Source organism: Lissotriton vulgaris, unplaced genomic scaffold (assembly GCF_964263255.1).
Source record: "Lissotriton vulgaris unplaced genomic scaffold, aLisVul1.2 SCAFFOLD_1173, whole genome shotgun sequence".
NCBI lineage: Eukaryota > Metazoa > Chordata > Amphibia > Caudata > Salamandridae > Lissotriton > Lissotriton vulgaris.
Window position 1 is genome coordinate 376,029 of NW_028247970.1, and position 23,823 is coordinate 399,851.

The 23,823-nt window shown below is 46.7% G+C and overlaps 1 protein-coding gene across 1 annotated transcript in view; it reads left to right on the forward strand.

Annotated features, from left to right (window-relative positions):
• LOC147664961 (CD5 antigen-like) overlaps positions 1 to 23,823 on the forward strand; it is a gene marked incomplete at its 5' end in the record, with an annotated part of 443,582 nt that overhangs the window by 278,124 nt on the left and 141,635 nt on the right. The window contains one exon of the mRNA XM_086949857.1: positions 22,500 to 22,820. Within this exon, the coding sequence (XP_086805983.1) occupies positions 22,500 to 22,820 (321 nt within the window). The remainder of the gene's footprint in view (positions 1 to 22,499; positions 22,821 to 23,823) is intronic.

The following is a 23,823-nucleotide window of genomic DNA, read 5'->3' on the forward strand; positions in this document are numbered from 1 at the left end:
AAAGTGCACGTTCTCCTTCACTCGATATTTTATATTGGGGAATTCTTGGAAATTTTACATTCGCTTTCAAAGTTACTACATATGGTGGAATTTCCAAAAGGCCTACATCATTGGGACCAGTCGCCCAAAGAGAATCTGGGAGTGAACGTAGCTCCGGCGGGAGTGCGTCCATTGACAAGTACATCGGAGAGGTGAGTCTTTTACCCAAAGTAAGCTGTACTCCTTCCGGAGAACAGTACAATGTCGCATATAGTCGCTTTAACAAATCTAAACCAAGCAGATTTTCATTACAACCTGTCGTCAAAATTAAGGGTGCTTTCAATTGACACGGTCCAACAGAAATAGACAAAGGACCAGATATCGGGTTGTACACAGGGGCGCCTGAAAAACCTACGGAAACATTTGTTGAGCCAGACAAAGGTGCGCCAGGGAGTTTCGCATGCATGATAGAACTTTTCGCGGCACCAGTATCCAACAGAAACGGTTCGACTACACCTGATGTTGCTACTGCGACATAAGGCCCACTCTGATCCACTGGAACTGATACTACTCCCTCTCTCTGTCCATGGCTGTCCTAGTACCCATTTTGTTGAAATCCCTCTTCAACTTCACAATAATCCTCAACAAGATATTGCTGAGATCTATTCTGTTGAGCTGACTGTACATTTCGTTGATCAAAGTGATTAGAAGGACGATCATTCGTTTGCGGAGGCATAGCACCTCGTCCTCGTCCTCTAGAATTTTGTGCATAACCACCACGACCTCTCTGAGCTGCTGCCGCATTATTTTGCGCTAAAATTTGACAATTATTTTTATAGTGACCCTCTTTCTTACAGTACGCACACTGATTCCATTGATATTGAGGTCTTGATGTACTATAATCTGTCCTTTGGTATGAGTTCTGCTGCATATTAGTCTGGTTCGCGCGAGGCGGATACGCCTGCTGCAAAAGAACTTTAGTTTTTAAATCTTTCGTTTTCTTCTCTGATTTTTCCTTTTCCTCTTTATCTCTATTTTCGTAGTACTGCGCAGTCGCAAGTATTTGCGCTGTCGTAGATACAGCCCACGCACTTTCTGAATCCTTTAATTTATTGCATAATTCAGGTAACAAATTATGCACAAATTTATCGACAAACAATCTCTGTCCTCCTTCAGTGCTCATATCCTGACCACTATGGTCTACAAAAGTCTCTTCGAACCTCGTGAAGAAGTCGGAGACACTTTCGTCTTTCTTCTGCTTGCATGCGGATAATTTATCCCAATTAACACGCAATGCAGGCATCAAAGTCTTCATTAAATCTATTATTCTACCTGGCAGATTAGCAATCAAAGGTTCGGGTTTCGCACCACCTATTTGCTGACCATCCGCTGCAGTGATAGCTGCCCAATCACCACCTAAGGCAGCCTGATGATCCTCTCTACGAATTTTAGCCCATACTGGTTGTGGAACTACATTACCAAACAACATATCAATGTCGGCTAAGTTCATTATACAAGCCTCAACTGTCTGTGTCAATTCCTTGTAATATCCAGCTGGATTCTTACGTGGATCTGGCAAGGCCTGTTTCACTGCTAGTACTTCAGCTCGCTTCCATGGAATGTGTATCCACACTCGTTGGAATTGTGCTGGAGTGGCCACAATACCAGCAACCGCATCAGCTTGCACAGCTTCGCGCCAAATTGGAGGAACCTCCCTCATAGGATATTGGCGACTTGGCTTCATTTTACCTTTCTCTAAATCTCTCGGTGAACGAAGAGATGGATCATTCCTAAAACTTAAAATAAGTTCCATCGCTTCTTTTATATTATCACCCACTATCATTCCTGCAGCAAACTCTTTCTGCACTTTAATTAAATCCTCCAAGTCTGATTCAACATCATCTTCCTCTATTTCCTCACGTAACAACGAGCACATCTCATCAAAAACGTATCGTTGCGTTGGTTCTTTCCACTGCATAAATGTATCTAATACATCTCTCGTACTATATCTTCTAACTTTCGAAATCCATCTGAGAGCCGTGGAGTCTAAAACTCCCCGTTCCTCAGTGCTTGGAAGCTGACTCCGTCTCTGAACAGAGTCAGGAGTAGGAGTCTTAATCAAGGTTTTATATATAGGAGACAGCATATTAGTAACAGAATCAGTAATTCTTCGACGAACAGAAAGTGGAGTTAGTACACTCGCAGACATAGAGAATGCAGTCGAGGTAGGAATAGATGACGAAACAGTAGGAGTATCGAGGAAAATAGTTTGAGGACCAATAGGTACAGTGGTAGGTATAGGAGCGGGCAGTGCGGGAAGAGGAGGAGCTGTAGGAACATTTACATTCACCACAGGAGGTACAGGAACTTGATTCTGAGGAACAAGAACACCAGGTTGTCCAGCAACCGGCAATTGAACATTCGGTACAAGTTGAGTCGCAGCACCTTGTGCGTACGGTGGAGGTGAACGTAACAGATAGGACAACAGAGGATCGTTTTCGGGATCCTCCAGTATCTTAGCTGTTTTCGATGGCAAGGCAGGGTAGCACTTGTCAATCGCTAAGTTATGCTCTCTAATTGCTACATCTATGGCCTTTTCGCACTCATTATTTTGCAGTTGTTTAGTTGCTTGCTCTAGAGTTAACTCCTCTTGCTCTTTTTGTTCTTTCTTCAACCTTTTTATTTCTCTCTGTTTGGATTCTTTTCGCCAATAACGGAAAGAATCAAACATTGCCGGCCGGGCTTTCTTCCTAAACAATTTCGCTTCTAAATTATCAAGGATCTCGGGTTCAAAACTACCATGTAGTGGCCAACTAAGGACACCATCCTTCTTACAATAACGGACCCATATTTCATTATAAGTTATAGGACCCACACCATACTTACAATATAGGTCATAAAGGGGAGTCCCAATCGGAGGAACCAGACAAGAATCCTCTAATTGTGAGTCACTGTTGCAACTAAAACAAGACAACATTTTCCGACTTACCATTCTCAGTCTGGAACACAAAACAAACAAAACACGAAAACAGATATGTGCACTTGAACCAAGAACTTAGGCCTACCAAAACCAAACTAATGTATCGATACCCAAACTGAACCAAATAGATTATCGTAACCAGAACAACTAGTGATAATCTTACGAAACTAAACCAAACCAAGAACCGATCAAGGATTTAACAATCCTCACAAAGTAACCAGCTAGCTATCACTAAATACTTAACTGAGGCACTGAAGACGTCACCAAGGAGAAACCCGTCACGTTTCGCTGTACTAAGACTGCACCTCGGGTCCAAGACAGGGCGACGGTCAAGGCAACGGCCCACTGCAGCCGTCCTGAACGGGAACCCTCGTGGAAGAGAACTTCAGGGCCACTTTTGCGATATGCCGGGATCGATGAAGTGGGGCGCCTCCCTCAGGAATCTTCACACGAAGCTTCTCGAACTCTTCGGGCTTTTGGACCGGTACCGAATGACGTCGCCCCACGTTGGGCGCCAATTGGAGTTCTGGACTTTTTGGTTCCGTCCAGAGGTGTCAGGGAACAACACCCAAAGACCCCGGAGTTCCACCTGCCTTGGTGCGCAAATGAACAGAAACACGGGCTTCTCGATGGTGGCGTCAAAGACCAAAGGTTTATTACTGCAGGGACACAGAAGTCATAGATACTACACACGGTCAGTACCCAGGAGCCTGTTCGATTTGTACATTGAGGGTTGCTCCTTATATACCAAAATTTATGCTCTAGGCAAATATTTCACATGTCGGTACACTCCCAAACCTTTGTGTCTCTAAACAATAAATATTTGGCGTTACACAGGAACTGTCGATAATATCTGATACCAAACATCACGAAGAGGGGTTCCCACTAGTCCATCACAATCCCTTGTCAATATTGCATTCAAGAGCCGGACCGCCTCATCGTAAAGTTCGTTACCTCCCCCTAATAAAGGCCCAGAAGGAAAGGATCAGAGCCAGGTGCAAAAGATAGGAAAGCGGGATAAGAGATGTTTGTGGGTTGTAAATGGGCAAGGCTACCGGCTTCGGCCGCCTAATCATGATCGGGACAATGGACACGAGAACCAGTTCAGGTGGGCTGGCCTCGGGCAGAGGAGGCAGCCTTTGTCGAGTCATGCAGCTTCAGTGTGATCTGGTTTAAGGTGTACGTGTCATGTAAGAGGTGAATCTCCGGTTAAGACTACGTGTCCTTAATCAAAGTGGAGTGAATGAAGTGATCAGAGGCTATTGCATATGTGAGGGCAAGGAAACACAAAATGGCGGCCATGATCTAAGATGTATGCCATGGGTAGATCAGAAATGTGTTCATAACAGGAGTGCTCTTGCTCGTAACGTAGCGAAAACACCAGGATATGCTAAATGGATCATTTGCGGTTCGCTGATACTAATGTTATGTATTTCCGACAAACTTGAAAACACGGGTTCAAGTCATCACGGAACCGTCACGGAACCTCAGGCCGCTGTTGCAACTTATTTACAATGTGACGATTCTAGTTAGATGCGTCACATTGTAAAGCCCTGCGCCACATTAAACCTGCGTCAGCCCACCATATCCTCTTTGTGACTTACATCTTCAACACTAAGGGGCTGATTCCGATCCGGGTCATAAAGCTCTCCGACCGAGCCCGATCCGGAGTGTTCTCCAACCGAGCCGGACCCCTGCAGTCCGACCGAGCGAGTACGATGCAGCAGCATGCTGCCAGACTCTATTCGGTCGGACTCCCATAGAAGTAATTAGGGGCCGGTCGTACGACGCGTACATGGGCTCCCACTGACTGAATGGGGACATCTCGCACAAAGGCGCCCCCTACAGTGGGTACGCGTCTGTGCTATCTGCATCGTACATGCCTGTGTTGGGCAGACCCTTGGGTCTCCCTCTGTGTCTGAGTCGTAAGGTTGCAGGTGATGGGGGGTCCGACGCGGACCCTCAAAGGCAGCTTCCCGGATGTTTTGCGTGCCTGAACCTTCGGCTTGATCTGGCTGTCTGACGCGTGCATCTTACTGGCTCGGTCGGAAAACGTCCTCATTGCACGGCACAATTTAGTTACAGACAAGACGTACAGAGAGGTTCTGACCCGGAAACGATTCGGTTAGTGAATTTTGCATTGCTCTCATCGTACTCGCTCGCTCGCACAGCTGTACGAGTTGGGTGGAGAACGCGCGTACGACTTGTACTTTATTTTTTTAAGTTTTATATAGCGCTGGCTAGACCTTGGGGTATCAGAGCGCTTTTCATGAGCATCAGATAATAGTCACAGGTTACATTGTTACAAAGGTTACACAGTTTTTAGAGCATGGCAACATAGTTACTTGTAAGGTCGAGATAAACAATAAGCACAAATATGTAAGGGGAAAAGCAGGCAAGGTGAGAGATTCAGTGGAGGGGGTTTGGAGCAAGGGAAGTAGACAGATAATGAAGGCGGGTAAGAGGAGGGGAGGGTGAGATACACAGCAAGGGGGAGAGGAGGGGAAGGGTAATGGGGACACAAACCGGTAGACGAGTCAAGGCAACGTCCAAAGTTCAGTAAGCTGTGATCCCAGGGGAAGTCGTATCCCTTCCCTATCTCTGTTGCGGGAGGCTCCTTTACACAGTGGACTCTCTCAGAGGGGTCTCTGAAACTCCAAGGCCTACATAGTGGATTCTTCCCCAAAAAGGTGAGAGGGAGTGCTTTGGCAAGGGGTGTCATACCATACCTCAAGTGTGAGTGGCTCCCTTGGCGCAGTGGACTCACTCAGCGGGTTCGCTGAGACTACAGAGTATAAATATTGAATCTTTCCCCAACAAGGGGAGAAGGAGTGCTTAGTCAAAGGGCACAAAGGACCGGGGGTAGGCAGAGTAGCAGGCACGGGGAGAGATTCTGGGGAGAGAGGATAGGAGCTAGGGAAGAGACAATAAGGAGAGATGAAAAGAAGTCTGCCTAAAGACCGACTGGGTAGGTGACGACCAATGAGGGAATCCACGGCCCATCTCCCCTATAGCTAAACCAGGTAGCTCGATCAGGCATCAGACAAAATAGTTAGGTCTCAATACATTGAGAGAGGAGGGAAGGAGAGACATAAATAGAGGGAGGATGCGGGAGGAGATGACAGGAGAGACGAAAGGAAGTGCAACAATGTGGTTCAACAATATAGCAGAAAAAGAACAAGTAAACATTAAATCAAACAGTCAACAATACATTTGGGGAGGAGAGAAAGGAGAGAGAAAGTAGTGGGGGGCAAGGGAGGAGAGAGAGTGAGGATAAGGGAAGAGTCAACCGTAGAGATGAAAGGAAGCCTGTCTAAAGACCGATTGGGTTGGTGACAACCAAGGAGGGAATCCACGGCTCATCTCCCCTATAGCTAAACCAGGTAGCTCCATCGGGCATCAGACAAAATAGATCAGTCTCAAGTGGCAAGGGAAGAGGCTCACAGAAAAACAGCATGGGGATAAAAGGGCAAGGGAATGTGAGAGCAGAGGACAGAAGCTGGAAAGAGTAGGAGTGGAGAGGGGGGAGGGTTGATGGAAGGGGGAGGGGGAAGGTAAGCTCAGGAGAGACGCATGTGCGTTATCCCGAAGTCTGGCTGGGTGGGTGATAGTCAAAGGAGGGAGCCCAAAGTCAATCTCCCCCATAGCTAGCGAGGTAGCTCCACCGGGCATCATACAAAAAGTATGCAGGTGGCCCCTCAATTGGAATGCCCCAATTCCAGCAGTAGAGCTCTAGTCTGCACTCATGCATCACTTGCAGTCAGTACAATGCCAGGACATTAATATTGCATAGGGGGAAGGGCGCGAGTCACGCAGTACAGTGCGCCTTGCAGCCTACATATCACCCCACCTCTGTGCTCTTACAATGATGCCAGTGTCCCATCAAGAACTCCGTTTCCAGTCGGCAGCTTCCAGGTGCAATCCCCACAGTCTTGCAGCACCTCAGCCTACCGTTTTTTTGCACCCGACTGCGTGTCTCTTTGAGCCTTGGCTCTTCCAGATGAAAGAGACATGGTTTCCTCCTTCTCCCCGTCGGACCTGCGCTGTTGGTTAAAAGGCAGTAGCATTCCACGGTCCTGTCTCACAATGCCCGCATATCCAGGAAGACTTTGTATCTTAATTTTCGTTCCTTTGCAGGAGCTGTAAGCTTGACCACACAAACAGGTAGTGTGGATCCAAGGACCTGTAGTATAAGCTAGCAGAAAGCAATGTATCCTGCATTTCGTCTTGTGGCCACCAGATGGAGCTATAGGCTTACTCAAGAGGTCAGGGTCTCCTGGCTAGGGTGCAGGAGACAACGAAAAGACAGTGGTAGACTAGAGGATGACAAGATGGCTGTGGGGGGGTGGAGGGGTGGAGTGGTCTTCCCAAAATGACTGAGGACGAAAAGAGGTTGGAAGCCATATCATGGGAGCATATTCCCAGCAGTGGGGAGGGCTGTCTCACCTTGTAATTTAACATGGAGGCCCTCTTGTCCTAACGTTTTCATTCATTATGTATGATTCAGTGCTGTGTCAGTTCCCTGCACATTTATGACAAGCGAGGACTCTCATATGGAGCAGGATAATGGTAGAGCTCGGTGCGGCATCGTGAGATTTTTTTAGACTCCTGGGTCTAGTGGTGAGAGGTGTATGAGGGTGGATCCAGCACCATGCATCCGGTGCGCTCAATCCGCTTCAGACTCCTTCTTCTCCCCTGTTCTCGTCTCTTTCCCTGTTCATCAGCTGAGGGCGAGGGGGCCTAGGTGAGCCCCCCACTGCGAGCGGCACCAGGAGCTCTCTTCAACTTCCCGTGCCTGGTGCTGCCATGCGTGGTCCTCGCTCCTCTCTATCCCTGCACTTCCGTCCTGCCTCTGTGGTCTCCAGGGAGCCGAGGCACACCACGGTTGCCCTGACCCAACAGCACAACCCTTATTACTCCTCACCCCAATCGTCGTGCCTCAAACTGCTCTGGCTGACTCAATGGCGTGGTGAGAACAACCTGAAATCGTATGAGGTTGCGCAATGTAGATTTCTCGTCCGTTGTGGAGCCGCTGCTAAACCGGGACAGCCCTCTCTCAGTGGCACGACCCTCCGACACCCTCCTCGACCGCCGCACCTCAGAGCTTCCTCGGGAGGGCTCGTCGGATGAGATGAGGCGACCATGGCAGCACAAAGTCAATTGCTCATCTGCTTCGATTCTCCTTCCACAGCAAGAAATCGCTGCTACATGTGTGGAACATCCATTGCGGTGAATATGATTGTTGCGTGGCCCTGGACATGGGGAAACCCGGGATTTTCACCGAAGGCGATCCCGTCCGTAAGGAGGTCATCTTGGAAAATCTGGGAGATGCGTCACGTTTTAAAGCCCTGCGCCATAAGGAGGCGTTCCGGCACAGGGGGGGAGGGGGGCCTACCTGTGCAGGTATGCCTCCTTAAAGTGGCTGAGTGAAATCTACAAGGTGCAACTCTAGCGATGCGCCAATTTTACAGCACAGATGCGTGACGCATCTGTGCCGTATTTGCCCCTTGGTGCGCAGCATTGTAAATGCGGTGCATCATGGGTGGCGGAGCCGTGGCGCACAATTACTGGTGGATCCCTGCTGATATGCAGGGATGCGCCAGAAATTGTAAATCTGCCCCCTTGGCGGTGAAGATTGTACTGGGATAACGTTTGGATCTTGTCGCGGTAGAGTAAGAAAACTGCTTGGAACATAAAGTAAGAGGTATGGTGGCATGGTCGCATTGACATGCTTTTTGTATCACTGATTATACTATTTTCATAGGAGGCTATAAAAGTTAGTACATTTGTTTGTTCACCCGGCAGAATTTACGACTGGGCTGACAGCAGTTTGGGAACGGTTTCTGTCCACGAGGCTCGTAGCAGTGTTTGGCGAAAGTATCAAGTGGTTTTGAGAGATAAATGGCAGGTTTTTTGGTGAATAGAAGAATATGTACGTTTATTTTGCACACGGTTTCTGTTTTGCAGACACAGGTTGTTTGGCCGGCTTATAGGTTAGTAAAGCATGGTTTTCAATACGAAAGGTTTACAGGACACAGAGGGCATCACATTTGGGTATATTGGCGGCACATCACAAGGATAATACACTTAGGGTAACTTGCATTACTGGATTCACTGCTCAGTGAGCATGTCTACAATGTACAACAAGTGTGGTGGAAAGGGTCCTAATACTTTCTTTTATTGTAAGAAGGATTCAGTTTTGATACAGATGTTTTTTAGGTCGAGCATTTGAGACCTCTTGTATACTTTAGTATACCTATTTGCTTACTTGAATATGTGGACACGAGTCGGACGCGCGCTTTTTCAGTGTCAGATTTGTCCATGTGAGCGCGCTTTTGCTGGTGGCTGTTTGCTGTGAATGTGTGCGAGCGCTTTTGCTTTCTGTTATTTGGCGAAAGCGCGCTCTCGCAGCGAGGACGGGTCGTGCGCGGTTTGCCTCCCCCGTTGGGCTCAGCTTGCTTTCTCTCTCTGCCTCCCTCCCTGTCTACACGCACGCGGACAGGAGAAATGCATGCACGCATCGCGTGCTTTCACTCCCTCCCCTACCCCTGTCTGCTCCTGGAGAAAACTTGTTATTGTGTCTCTCGGCTGCGCGTCTGCCTCCTGGTTCCACGCAAGCTTGGGGGCCTCTCCTGCTTCCACGCAAGCCCGGGGGCCTCTCCTGCTTCCACGCGAGCCCGGGGGCCTCTCCTGCCCGGCGCACTCAGTCAGGACCTGCCGGCTCGAGGCTGCCTGCGATCATGTTATCCACACAGGTACCCTTCTGCGGCGGCTCTTGTAATAAATACATCAGCCTCCCTCCGCTCATACTGTGACGGGCTGCCTCAGGCCGCCCGGCCCCGCAATTTACAACCGCATGTTTGTCTGGTTTCTCATTGCATATGAATGGGGATGTTATGAAGCCGCAGTTTTTGGAGCAGCTGAGGTACCTACCGGAGAGATGCGACACTCAGGCGGGGAGAGGCCGGTGCGACCACCTGACCGCTTCTCTCCTGTTCACCTTGAGTCCTCCTAATTTTGGAGAGTGGAGGGGGTGAGGGTGGGAGTCTCTAAGGGGGCTAACTTTGAATACTGCAAACGGGCGTGGGGTGCTCGTCGTGATTGTTTCATGGAAAGTGAACTGTAAATGTATGAAAGCATTGCTTTTCGTTGATGCTCTTCCTTAACCTTTCCGTAGTCCCACTTCCGATTTCACTGGCAATCCCACTTCCGGGTCCGCATGCCTTCCTCCAGTAGTGCTCCGGCTGCACTCAGTTGTGTAATGGGGGCATTAATCCGTATCAGAGGGCTACAGAATAAAGCCTGTCTGAGAACGTTGGAGCCCGGTGTTCTAGCAAGCTCCGAGCCCATCCCCTTTGCTCGTGTTGGCTTCGTTGTTTAAAATGGTAAAAATGTTTCTGTTCTGGAATCATGAGACTGCGAAAGAACCATTCCGGGTCTCTTTCACGTGCACTGCAAAGGCATTGAAGGGTGGCACTCATGAAGAATGAAAACAAATTTCACCCTGCGAGAACGTTGGAGCCCAGACCCAGCAAGCCCCGAACCCATCCCCTTTGCTCATGTTGTTGGCAGGAGCATTCGGCTCCTTCACCTCGAATGTATTGTATTCAGTTACACTCTGGCCTTCCTCTTTTATTTTTAAACCTCTTATATGTCGCACCAACTCATGTCTGCTTATATTGGGATTGTCTAATTGGGGTCCATGTACTTTAGCTCCATATGTCCATAAATGCTGGCATGGCGAGAAAGCAGATGTAATTAAGGGCGTGGCTTAACAGCACCCAAGCTATAAACCTGTGCTTCACCTGTGCTTCACCTGTGCTTCACCTGTGCTTCACCTAGTCTGCAGCCCACCTGGTATTTTGCTGCTTCTGTCATTGCATTCAGATAAATGATACAACAAGTGACATTAAATCTACAACAAGCCAGGACGATTGGCTTTGACAGTGTTTGTTTGCTGCATGAACAACAACTACGGCTTCATTGTTTACAATGGTTTATACCTCGACCCCTCTGTGTACGCAAAGCGAGCAAAGTTTTTCTTTCGTGTAATTGGAGAGGAGCCTCTTTACACGCGTGCACATCTTTGTCCTTTTCCTAAATAAAAAATAAGACCCCGCAGCTCTGCCACAGTGCCCAGTAGCACGCACGCATTAGTCCAACGCATTTCAGTGTGGCGGTGCGCAACACCACACTGAAATGCATGGTAACACATTATAGCGCCTCCTCAGATGCCACATGGAGCGGCGCTATATTACACATGATCCGCGAGCTGCAGTGCCACAGGGGCGTAACACAGGCCCACGCAGCCCCTGCAGTGCGGGGGGGCCCTCACGTTCCAGGGGCCCCTTAGCAGAAGAAGACGGTTGCCGCTGCAAGCAAGGGGATCTATTCAATTTAAACATTAAATTACAGGGGGTAATAACACAGGCCCCCGCAGGGGGCCACCACGCTTCAGTCTCAGCCTCCAAGGGCCCCCTTGCTCACTCTCGGCAGAGAAAGACAGCAACCCCCTTAACAGGCCTCACGCACGGTACGCCACGGACGGTGACGCGACGTTCACGGCCTATTTAACTATTAATTATTTAGGGGCGTATTAACATAGGCCCCCGCAGGGGGGCCCCCACGCTCCTCGGCAGGGCCCCCTCACTCTCACCAGAGGACTGAGGAAGACGCAGTAAGAAGCAAGTAAGCAGGCAAGCCTATATTATAATAGTTACAGTGTGCAGCAGCCGCACACGGACGGACGGTAACGGGCCTCGGACTATAAACATTAATTATGGTGCCGTGGGTGGTGCGCACGCCCTGCCGGCCTGGCCTGCCTGAGCCTTTTTAAAATTAATTAAATAGTTGGTAGTGGTACGCACTGCGCAGTACGCCCAGGAGGCGGGCCATGTCTTCATAATTAAAATGGTGCGTGGGAGTGGCGGCGCACAGAGTAGTGCTATTTTTATTTTGTATAGGGGACATTTTCCTGCAGTTTTGCTCTTTTAGACTACTGTAAATAACGTGCGCTTTTATCAGCCAACGTAATGGTGTTCAATGCATTGGTCTTGTTAAGTTGAAACGCTAAAATACTAGATTGTTATTCCATCATGTTTTTAAATGTATAGCATCACATGCTTACTTTCGTGAGCTTTCTATGTACTTATGACATATGCATCATCGTTATAGTTGCTTAATTCAAGGAAGAAATGCGTGGCTCTGTCTCAGATATTTGGTGATTAGCAGCTGTCCTAAGGAGACATTACAAAAGGAACCTTACATTATTAATCTAGTATGTTTGCACACTGGAATTTTTCAAACGAGCTCAGTTGGTTTATGCACCTGTTGCAATGATACACCTGCAACCTGATGGCCACTAGTTTGGAATCAGAGCAAGTTCGGCTCAGCATATCATCCTTCTATATGAGAAGTTTTCATGCTGATGAGATGAGCACCATACCTCAAAATTGTTAGTACGCCTTCTGGGGCCTAATCCATTTTTAAAATAAAAGGTGTTCTAGCGTCACTTCGTAATGGAGATACACAGGTGATATTCACGTGGCTCCTTGCTCGAAGTGGAGAGTAGAATCAGGCCAAGCTCCTCCCCTGTGATAACAAAAACAACACTCGCAGGCACCAAAATACACGTAAATGAGTGAGCTGGACCAAAAGCAGCAGAGTGCGGATCATCCTTCTCTTGCTCTGTCACGGTAAAATGCTGTCTGCTGAGCTACAAATGGGATCACATCTAAAAAGAGCCCACCCGAGAGAGGAAGTGTAAACAAACACAGCGCAGTGTAATTATAGATTGATTGTTGCAGTGGATTCTCGTGGATCGAGGTGCTCTCTTGCAGTGGGCTCAGGTGCACCAATTATCCCTAGACACCTGCGACTGACCTCTGTCTTTTGGGGTCATGACACGATGCGAGAGAGACAATGTGACCTGTCATCACTCAAAGATCTCTCAGCAGTTGCAAGACCTGGCATCCTTGACTGTTTTCCTCTGTCTTTTTGCTCTACCGCCTGTATTTTTGATGTTATGCTGGACTTCTTTTTGCTGTTTTATGTACTCTGTGCACTTTACCACTGCTAATCAGTGCTCAAGTGCAAATGCTACCTCCGTAATTTTTAATTCTGCTGGGTTCTCCATAATTTGCATATTTGATTTACTGGTCCCTAGTAAAGTGCACTGTGTGTGCCCAAGGCCTGTAAATCAAATGCATCTAATGCGCCTGCAGCAGTGACTGTGCCAACCATATAAGCACCCCTGTAAACGCGTCTCCAGCCTACCATTGCAGTGCCTTTGAGCACAGTTTTAAACTGCCAAGTCGACCTGGCAAGTGCAGCATCTTGCCAGGCCCTAAGCCTCCCTTTTACTACATGTTAGACACCCCTAATGTAGGCCCAAGACACTCCCAGGGGTAGGGTGCAGTGTATGTTAAAGGAAGGACATGTGCAGGTATGTATTACATGTCATGATAGTGAAATACTGCCAATTTCGTTCACCAATAGGATATTATTGGAGCTGCCTTGTATCATATTACAAGTGCAACTTTCAATTGGGAGCAGCTGGATATTTGGAGTTTGGGCTCTCTAAGCTCAGAAGTTAATAACACATCTTTTAGTGGGGGTGGGTTTTAAATTGTGTGTTTGAAAATGCCACTTTTAGAAAGTGTTTCTGGTGCATCGCAGTTGTTATGTATTGTTCCAGTATTATGCGGGTTTCTGGATTTCACCACGGTGAGTTGATCGCACTGGTTTCTCTTTGGGGGATCGCGTAACTCTGCTTGTTTGTTCACTCATTTACCGACCAGCGCTGTTTGTTTTCTATAACAGATTGATATGTTGTAGGACCTCTTTTCTTTCACTTTACAATTGTTTTTAGCTGGACGTGTTGTTTGAAGGTATTTGATTTGCAGTAGTGGTTTGTTGGTCACTTGGGTCATATCCCAGTTAATATACATATACATGTTTTCTAGTGTAGAAATGATGTCCATCACTCCATTGAACCAGCAGCTGGTCTTCGTGACACTCTGGCTTCCTTTCGTATACTTATGATGCCCGTATATCACTCTCTCAACACTTTGGTTTCTGATTGTTCACCTCAGGTGCTTGTGCATCTCTATTCTCACAGTTTCTGGTGTGTTTCACATTCCACCTTTGTTTCGATTATTTTAAAACTTTGGAGGGCACGGCTCCAGGTATCGACTTTTGCTTTCATTGCACACAGTGACGTACCACTTTCATTTGTTCAGTCTCATGTATGTCCTGCTCACTTAGAGACTGGTTTTTGAAGACACAACACCCATTGATGTTGTCATTTTGATTGAATAATTTTTCATTTGTAGATTCCCCTGACAAAGGGCGACTGTGAATGCCCAAAATGCATTGGGATTAGCTACATTGTCAGCTGTTTGTTATATGTTGAATTTGAATTCCTCTCCATGAAGAATGTTTCTTTCATGACTCACTTTATTTGAATATTAAATAGACCTGAGCAAGATAAGCCTACAATCTTTTTATTCCCTCAACAGACACTTTGTTTAAGTATATTGATCATATACATACTTTAACTTGTTGTTTCAACTGTTGAATTCATTCACTTTGTAGTGTTCAAATTGTTTCCACTATTGCAGTGGACCATAGTAGTGCACTCCGTGTCTAGGACGCAAATCTTAGGTATCATTTTCACTTTTAAAAAATGTGAGCTTTTTTCTTATTTAACCATCCTGTGCCTCTGCCTGCCTGTGGAATCAACATCTGGTTTTGACATACAGGGGCCTGTATGTGCATTAATTCTAGACAGTCACGCAAATGGAGTTGAGGTGCACCCCGCATATCCTGATAGCCCAACTGATGGGCCTTCCTGAGCTAAAGTAGTGGGAGGAGCTGTCACCTGCACCTGAATAGCAGGGGGTAACACAGGCTGCCGCAGCCCCCACGAGGCAGGGGGGCCAAAGTTCCAGGGGGCCGCCTCAGCACAGCATTTTGGCTGGAGAGTTCCTGATAGAGTCCAGAGGGGGCCCCTCCACTTACCTTGCAGGGGGGCCCCCTGAAGTTTTGTTACGCCACTGGTCAGCTTACAAGGAACTTGGTTAGTGTGCTTCCATTTCTGGGGATTTGCGATAGATATTCTTAGGTTTTAATTTTTCCCCATACGAGCGTTATTTCTAATATTTTTATGTCTCCCACGTCTTTACTGCTTAATTTTGCTTGCCAGAAAGTGTCACTCATAGTGGTTGAAATGTCACTCATAGTTACACTGAAATTATGAAAATGTCACACATAGCGATCTGAAATCTCGGCACTATTGCACCTGCATTGCACCTTACCTTTTCGCAGGAATCCTCCACGCCAACCCTCCCAGTCGGCTGGGAGGTTCAGGGCGCTGCCTCTATTTCCTCCAACATAGTCATTCTACCCCTTGCTGCACCGGAAGAGGCAACACTGCTCCTGATGACGTCACCCAGCCTTATATGACCTCCTCACCCATTACATAAAAACAATAGCGCCTCACTGCGTTCACTCACACGTCGGGGGTATTTTTAGAATAAACGAATAGGAAGGATTGCTGTTGTAAACATTTTTTTAACCAACATGACGTGCATTAATCCTTATATTTAGTTTATTTACAAATATAAAATCCCGTCAAGTGAAAGCGTTCTACTCAAATACAAATTTAACAACAGTAGGTATAAAGTGCAGGCCCTATTTCTGGCCTCCTTATATCGGCATAAATCACAGTGAGCCCCTGCCCTTTCTAAACACAACGTGCTCACCCGACGGAAGTATTTTAACAAACATTTGGGATTAAATTGGTTGCACTGCAAATGCCTGTAATAGATCTGCTTTGTCATCAGACAGTAACATATAATATATCAAGTGTAATAAAGTATTGCAGTTTAGTAAGGTAGCAACATTAGACATAGGTGTTTACACGGGGATTGCAGGCAGGGTCTGTGTGAGCTTTTTTTGTTGTTTGTTTTGCTCACCCATACCGAGTTTAATCAATATCTGCTTAGATATTTGTAATGTTATTGGTCTATGCTCTCCGGGCCTCAAATTCCACGTTTACACAGCTTCATGCAAAAAAGCGAATATTCCATAGGTAAGTGTGAACAATTTTTTTCTCAAAACACTATTTCAAGTGCTCTAAGTGAGACAGTACTGTCCAATACTAAGCACCGCTCCATCATTGTTTTGAGAGGGAGAGTGCTAAGACTTTTCAGCAAAGGTGAAATACCTTTAAGAGCATAAACCCTTCTCAGGAACTAACAAGTACCTGCACTTCCATTGTTCTATTACAAGCCCCAATCCTTACCCTCTGCTAGAGAACGGCTTGTTGAAATGAGGGCTGGTGAGGAGATTCCGCTGGTAACTTAAGTTTTCTAACACATGTGTCTTAGAGCAGCAGTGTTTGTGTGTTACAGGCTCAGCCTGTTTATAGGTGCCCTCCACAGGACCCTCTATTCTGCCTTTTAATACTGGGCCCGTGGCTTAGAGAACTTGATGTTGTTCAAAAATACCGTGGGATAGAGCCACTGGTTTAAAATTCTCTTAAACTTCACCTTTAATATCGAACATGTACATATCGCTAATCTCTGAATACTGAGCCTCAGTTGGGAAAACCAGTATTATGAGAACTGCAGATTCACTGGGCAGGTAAGTCACCTGCAGGAAATCTGCCGCATTTTGTGGTAAACCACATGTTTTTACCGCCCCTATTCAGAGTGAATGGGGTTAGAATGTGGAGAAACATCTCTCTGCCGTTTTAAGGGGCATATGTTTAAGAACCTATCGCCACTGCAATGCCACTTTTACGGACTTTGTGGTGGTGATAGGGGCTGTTCCCTATGTACAAGGCAGCATTAAGCCATTTAACGCTGCCTTGTACATAAGGGCCCCTTTCCTGCTTTGGTTATTGTGAAAGGGGCATGCAGTGGGTGTTGTGGTGGGCGTTCCACTGCAACACCAATTGTATTTGACGTGGTCCTCTATGTGCAAGGGTGGCATACATAGGAGGTAGCGCCAAAATTAGGAGCAGGAAGACCCTGGTCTTAAGTTGGTGAAATGCACCTCTTTTACAGCCAGCCTTGCTTTTTGAAAGCAAGGACTGTAAGTACAAAGTGCGTGTTTATGCACCACCGCTTGCAGGCTTTCAAAACACATAAATTAAAGGCATTGTGATTTACAATGCCAATAGCTCAAACTCTTGTTTTTTTCCTGTCGCCTGCCCTAGATCAGGAAGCAATTCAGAAAACGGGGTGGTGATGAACAGAGTGTCTGAATTAAGCAGACCACTCTTACCCAGTCCAAAGATCAGGGCTTGATCCATCACCGTTATTTATCTCACTGCACCTTCCCAGCTCAGCTCAGAACCTGGCTATATGCAAATCAGTCTGTCCCTGGCCCAGTGCATCATGGGAACAGGGCAGACTAAACTACCAAGCCAATTCTTCACCAGAAAGGAGACAAGCTACCGGGGACCGGTTTCTGGCATTTCAGCCGTCTTCGGCCCAGCTTGCTTGAATCCTGATGGTGCAGTGAGAAAGGGACTCATGTCTGAGTATACCCTGCCACACCTATAGTGGCCAAAAACGATTCAGAAAAGGGGGTGGTGATGAACAGAGTGTCTGAATTAAGCAGACCACTCTTACCCAGTCCAAAGATCAGGGCTTGATCCATCACCGTTATTTATCTCACTGCACCATCCCAGCTCAGAACCTGGCTATATGCAAATCAGTCTGTCCCTGGCCCAGTGCATCATGGGAACAGGGCAGACTAAACTACCAAGCCAATTCTTCACCAGAAAGGAGACAAGCTACCGGGGACCGGTTTCTGGCATTTCAGCCGTCTTCGGCCCGGATTGCTTGAATCCTGATGGTGCAGTGAGAAAGGGACTCATGTCAGAGTATACCCTGCCACACCTATAGTGGCCAAAAAGGATTCAGAAAAGGGAGTGGTGATGAACAGAGTGTCTGAATTAAGCAGACCACTCTAACCCAGTCCTAAGATCAGGGCTTGATCCATCACCGTTATTTATCTCACTGCGCCATCCCAGCTCAGAACCTGGCTATATGCAAATCAGTCTGTCCCTGGCCCAGTGCATCATGGGAACAGGGCAGATAAACTACCAAGCCAATTCTTCACCAGAAAGGAGACAAGCTACCGGGGACCGGTTTCTGGCATTTCAGCCGTCTTTGGCCCGGCTTGCTTGAATCCTGATGGTGCAGTGAGAAAGGGACTCATGTCAGAGTATACCCTGCCACACCTATAGTGGCCAAAAACGATTTAGAAAAGGGGGTGGTGATGAACAGAGTGTCTGAATTAAGCAGACCACTCTTACCCAGTCCAAAGATCAGGGCTCCCTTGCTCACTGTACCATCAGGATTCAAGCAAGCCAGGCCGAAGACGGCTGAAATGCCAGAAACCGGTCCCCGGAAGCTTGTTTCCTTCCCAGTATAAGAATTGGATTGGTAGTTTGGTGTGCCCTGTTCCCATGATGCACTGGGCCAGGGACAGACTAATTTGCATGTAGCCAGGTTCTGAGCTGGGATGGTGCAGTGAGCTAAAAAACGGTAATGGATCAAGCCCTGATCTTTTGACTGGGTAGAAGTGTTCTGCTTAATTCAGATACTCTGTCCATCACCACCCCCTTTACTGAATCGTTTTGTCCACCATAAGGGTGGAAGGGTATACTCAGATGCGAGTCCCTTGCTCACTGCACCATCAGGATTCAAGCAAGCCGGGCCGAAGACGGCTGAAATGCCAGAAACCGGTCCCCGGAAGCTTGTTTCCTTCCCAGTATAAGAATTGGCTTGGTAGTTTGGTGTGCCCTGTTCCCATGATGCACTGGGCCAGGGACAGACTAATTTGCAAGTAGCCAGGTTCTGAGCTGGGGTGGTGCAGTGAGCTAAAAAACGGTGATGGATCAAGCCCTGATCTTTTGACTGGGTAGAAGTGTTCTGCTTAATTCAGATACTCTGTAAATCACCACCCCCTTTACTGAATCGTTTTGTCCACCATAAGCGTGGAAAGGTATACTCAGATGACAGTCCCTTGCTCACTGCACCATCAGGATTCAAGCAAGCCGGGCCGAAGATGGCTTAAATGCCAGAAACCGGTTCCCCGGAAGGTTGTTTCCTTCCCAGTATAAGAATTGGCTTGGTAGTTTGGTGTGCCCTGTTCCCATGATGCACTGGGCCAGGGACAGACTAATTTGCATGTAGCCAGGTTCTGAGCTGGGATGGTGCAGTGAGCTAAAAAACGGTGATGGATCAAGCCCTGATCTTTTGACTGGGTAGAAGTGTTCTGCTTAATTCAGATACTCTATCCATCACCACCCCCTTTACTGAATCGTTTTGTCCACCATAAGCGTGGAAGGGTATACTCAGATGTGAGTCCCTTGCTCACTGCACCATCAGGATTCAAGCAAGCCGGGCCGAAGACTGCCGAAATGCCATAAACCGGTCCCCGGAAGCTTGTTTCCTTCCCAGTATAAGAATTGGCTTGGTAGTTTGGTGTGCCCTGTTCCCATGATGCACTGGGCCAGGGATAAACTAATTTGCATGTAGCCAGGTTCTGAGCTGGGATGGTGCAGTGAGTTAAAAAATGGTGATGGATCAAGCCCTGATCTTTTGACTGGGTAGAAGTGTTCTGCCTAATTCAGATACTCTGTCCATCACCACCCCCTTTACTGAATCGTTTTGTCCACCATAAGCGTGGAAGGGAATACTCAGATGGGAGTCCCTTGCTCACTGCACCATCATGATTCAAGCAAGCCGGGCCGAAGACGGCTGAAATGCCAGAAACCGGTCCCCGGAAGCTTGTTTCCTTCCCAGTATAAGAATTGGCTTGGTAGTTCGATGTGCCCTGTTCCCATGATGCAATGGGCCAGGTACAGACTAATTTGCATGTAGCCAGGTTCTGAGCTGGGATGGTGCAGTGAGCTAAAAAACGGTGATGGATCAAGCCCTGATCTTTTGACTGGGTAGAAGTGTTCTGCTTAATTCAGATACTCTGTCCATCACCACCCCCTTTACTGAATCGTTTTGTCCACCATAAGCATGGAAGGGTATACTCAGATGTGAGTCCCTTGCTCACTACACCATCAGGATTCAAGCAAGCCGGGCCGCAGACGGCTGAAATGCCAGAAACCGGTCCCGCGAAGCTTGTTTCCTTCCCAGTATAAGAATTGGCTTGGTAGTTTGGTGTGCCCTGTTCCCATGATGCACTGGGCCAGGGACAGACTAATTTGCATGTAGCCAGGTTCTGAGCTGGGATGGTGCAGTGAGCTAAAAAACGGTGATGGATCAAGCCCTGATCTTTTGACTGGGTAGAAGTGTTCTGCTTAATTCAGATACTCTGTCCATCACCACCCCCTTTACTGAATCGTTTTGTCCACCATAAGCGTGGAAGGGTATACTCAAATGTGAGTCCCTTGCTCACTGCACCATCAGGATTCAAGCAAGCCGGGCCGAAGACGGCTGAAATGCCAGAAACCGGTCCCCGGAAGCTTGTTTCCTTGCCAGTATAAGAATTGGCTTGGTAGTTTGGTGTGCCCTGTTCCCATGATGCAATGGGCCAGGGACAGACTAATTTGCATGTAGCCAGGTTCTGAGCTGGGATGGTGCAGTGAGCTAAAAAACGGTGATGGATTAAGCCCTGATCTTTTGACTGGGTAGAAGTGTTCTGCTTAATTCAGATACTCTGTCCATCACCACCCCCTTTACTGAATCGTTTTGTCCACCATAAGCGTGGAAGGGTATGCTCAGACATGAGTCCCTTGCTCACTGCACCATCAGGATTCAAGCAAGCCGGGCAGAAGACGGCTGTAATGCCAGAAACCGGTCCCCGGAAGCTTGTTTCCTTCCCAGTATAAGAATTGGCTTGGTAGTTTGGTGTGCCCTGTTCCCATGGTGCACTGGGCCAGGGACAGACTAATTTGCATGTAGCCAGGTTCTGAGCTGGGATGGTGCAGTGAGCTAAAAAACGGTAATGGATCAAGCCCTGATCTTTTGACTGGGTAGAAGTGTTCTGCTTAATTCAGATACTCTGTCCATCACCACCCCCTTTACTAGATCAGGAAGCAGGCACACCGAACCGGCATTTCCTCACCACTTCTTGTCAGCCAATAGCAACCCCAAAGCCCAGCATACACAGAGAACTGCACTGCTATGGCACAGCACTACCAACTGCCTGCCTTCCTGCCCCTACACTGTTACCCCGCCGTGCAGCCACAAGACATGGCTACATTGCCCGTGTCTGCCCCGCGACACGTTCCTGCCATGGAGGTTTCCCACAGCTGGGTGCAGTTAATAAGTACAGGGACCCAAAGATATGTGGCATCGCAGAATAAGAACGGACGTGGTACAGGTAGGCTTTTTTTGTATTTATTTATTAGTTTTCACTTTTATATAGCGCAAACTTTACCCGCAGGTATCGGAGCGCTTTAAATCAGCATGCTTCTAACAAGCAAGACTAGCACTCTATATTACTTCCAACTTTGCTTAGCATAAGCAACAGCTAACCATTCACAAACAATGCTTATATACCAATTGCAAATTAAAAAAAAAAAAATATGCAAAGCATTGTCATTTACAATGCCAGTAACTCAAACTTTAATGCTGCGAGACCTATTGCATTGTAAATGCTTGTTTATTTACAGAGTTCCCCTGATGAAGGTTAACAACCGAAATGCATTGTGAAGTATAAGGATGTCATGAATTATATGTCTGGCAACGATATGAAAAAAATAAGAAACAGTTGTATGAAGAAATAAAAAGAAGACCAAGAAAGATTGTTGATGCGTTGAAAATGTTTTTGTTAAGAATTTAAAAAAAAATTGTTTGAGAAGTTTAATCATTAAACACAAATTGTGAAACTTCAACAGTTTGTTATGATGTAAAATGTAACATATATGCTTAAGATGTTTAAGACGAATGCACCCACAAGGCTTGTGTAAAGTGCGTCATTTAAAGAACAGTTTTTGTTCACTTCAGCAGGGTTATTGTACCTCATTGCAGGAACATCACTCAACCCACCCCCTGAACCCTCATAAATCTGTCATTTCTGAGTTGAGTTGAGGCCTCCAGATACACTCAGTTTCACATTCTGAGCTGGATTTTAATGATTCACCTAGAACTACTGCCAGGTCTGATGAGGGAGAGAGGGGGGTGCTTTACTTAAACATGTTTGTAGGGAGGTGATCAGTATGGGGGTTCATCAAGAAGAGTTCCCCCAAAAGGACACACATACTTTGTGCTTTCTATGGATGTGTCAAGTTCTGGTCACAAGGTCAGTCAACCGAGTCATCATAAACTATCCCAAATGTTAATATACACATCCTGAAGTCAGCTGGGTCAAGTGAAAGAGTTCAGAGTTGATTATGAGCCCTAGCTTTCGAGTGTGATCTGGTAGCACACATGCCACAGTAGTCACAAGGAGATACCAATGGGGGCACATGGATATTCAAAAGAATTGACGACAATTGTTCTCACACATTAGATTCCTTTGCAATCCATCTAACCTGTTCCTTCTGGTCCTTTCTTCACAGGGGGAGCTGATACTGTCCGGTTGGTGAATTCCGGAGATGCCTGCAGTGGGAGGGTGGAGATCAAACACGAGAATCGCTGGGGGACGGTTTGTGATAATGACTGGGACTTGAAGGATGCTGAGGTGGTCTGTAGACAACTCACCTGTGGATCAGCATCCAGGGCAAAAACAAGAAGTGAAATGTTTCTAAATGGCGTCTTCCCCGCGTGGATGAGTGACGTCAGGTGCACTGGAGCAGAACAGTCTCTCTTCGATTGTCCACGCGCTGCCTGGGGAGTCAACAGCTGCACGAGGAAGTGGGATGGTGGGGTGCAGTGTACAGGTAAGAGAAGCCAACAGCAAACCTTCAACTCCATCAAAAGTCACAAACTAATTAAAGGAGTAGAGTTGAATTAATCAAAAGATGCACAAGTCATAACAACACATTACTATCGAAAATCATAGGAAAAATTAATGAAACAAGAAAATATTTATCTTACTTGATGCAGAAATGTAATTTGGCAAACTGATTGGATTTATTAGGAGCTGGAGAGTCCAGCGCTGTCCTTCAGAGATTGCAAAGTCTTTGAAGGCAACAAAAGTAGAAGGAGAACTAGTGCAACAACCCTATATGCAGATAACTTACATCCAGCATCAGCCCCTGTCACTTCTGTCCTTCAGTTTGTGCAGGTCATAAGGTAAAGACGGGTCCATCTCAAGGCACAACCAAGAGTTGGAACAGATTCGTTTTTTCTTTTCAAACTTAGATTGTTTTTTTATTCTATATAAAAAAGCAACAGCGGGCTCGAGGCATGTTTTTGCTACAATAACTCAACCTATATCATGAGAAAGGATATATAAAGATGATGCTGAAGACATCATTTATTTATTATTTATTTATGCATTTTTATATAGGGCAGACTTTACCCGAAGGCGTCAGAGCGCTTCACAATAGGAACAGAACTGATACATAAGGAGAAAATCACATGTGAACAGAATACAAAAGCAGACGTTAAGTTACATAAGGTAAAGTGACAATTATGAGCAAACAAAATACATGAGATAGCAAAAAGTGCACAGGAGGAAAAAGTGACAAGTGTGCAGGTTACAAAAGAAAACAAAGTACAATTAGAGGTGTAATACGGCAATATATGCTAGACACTCAAGCACAGGAACAAACGTTACGTAGGCAATGGTGGCACTTGTGCAAGTATCAAAGGCAAACAAAAATTGAGAGGAGCAAACCGTGTGTTACAAGAGAAAAGTGGTGTGTGCATGTTACAAAAGAGAACCAAACACAGGTACAAGGATAATACTGCAATAAATGGCAGACACTCCAACCACAA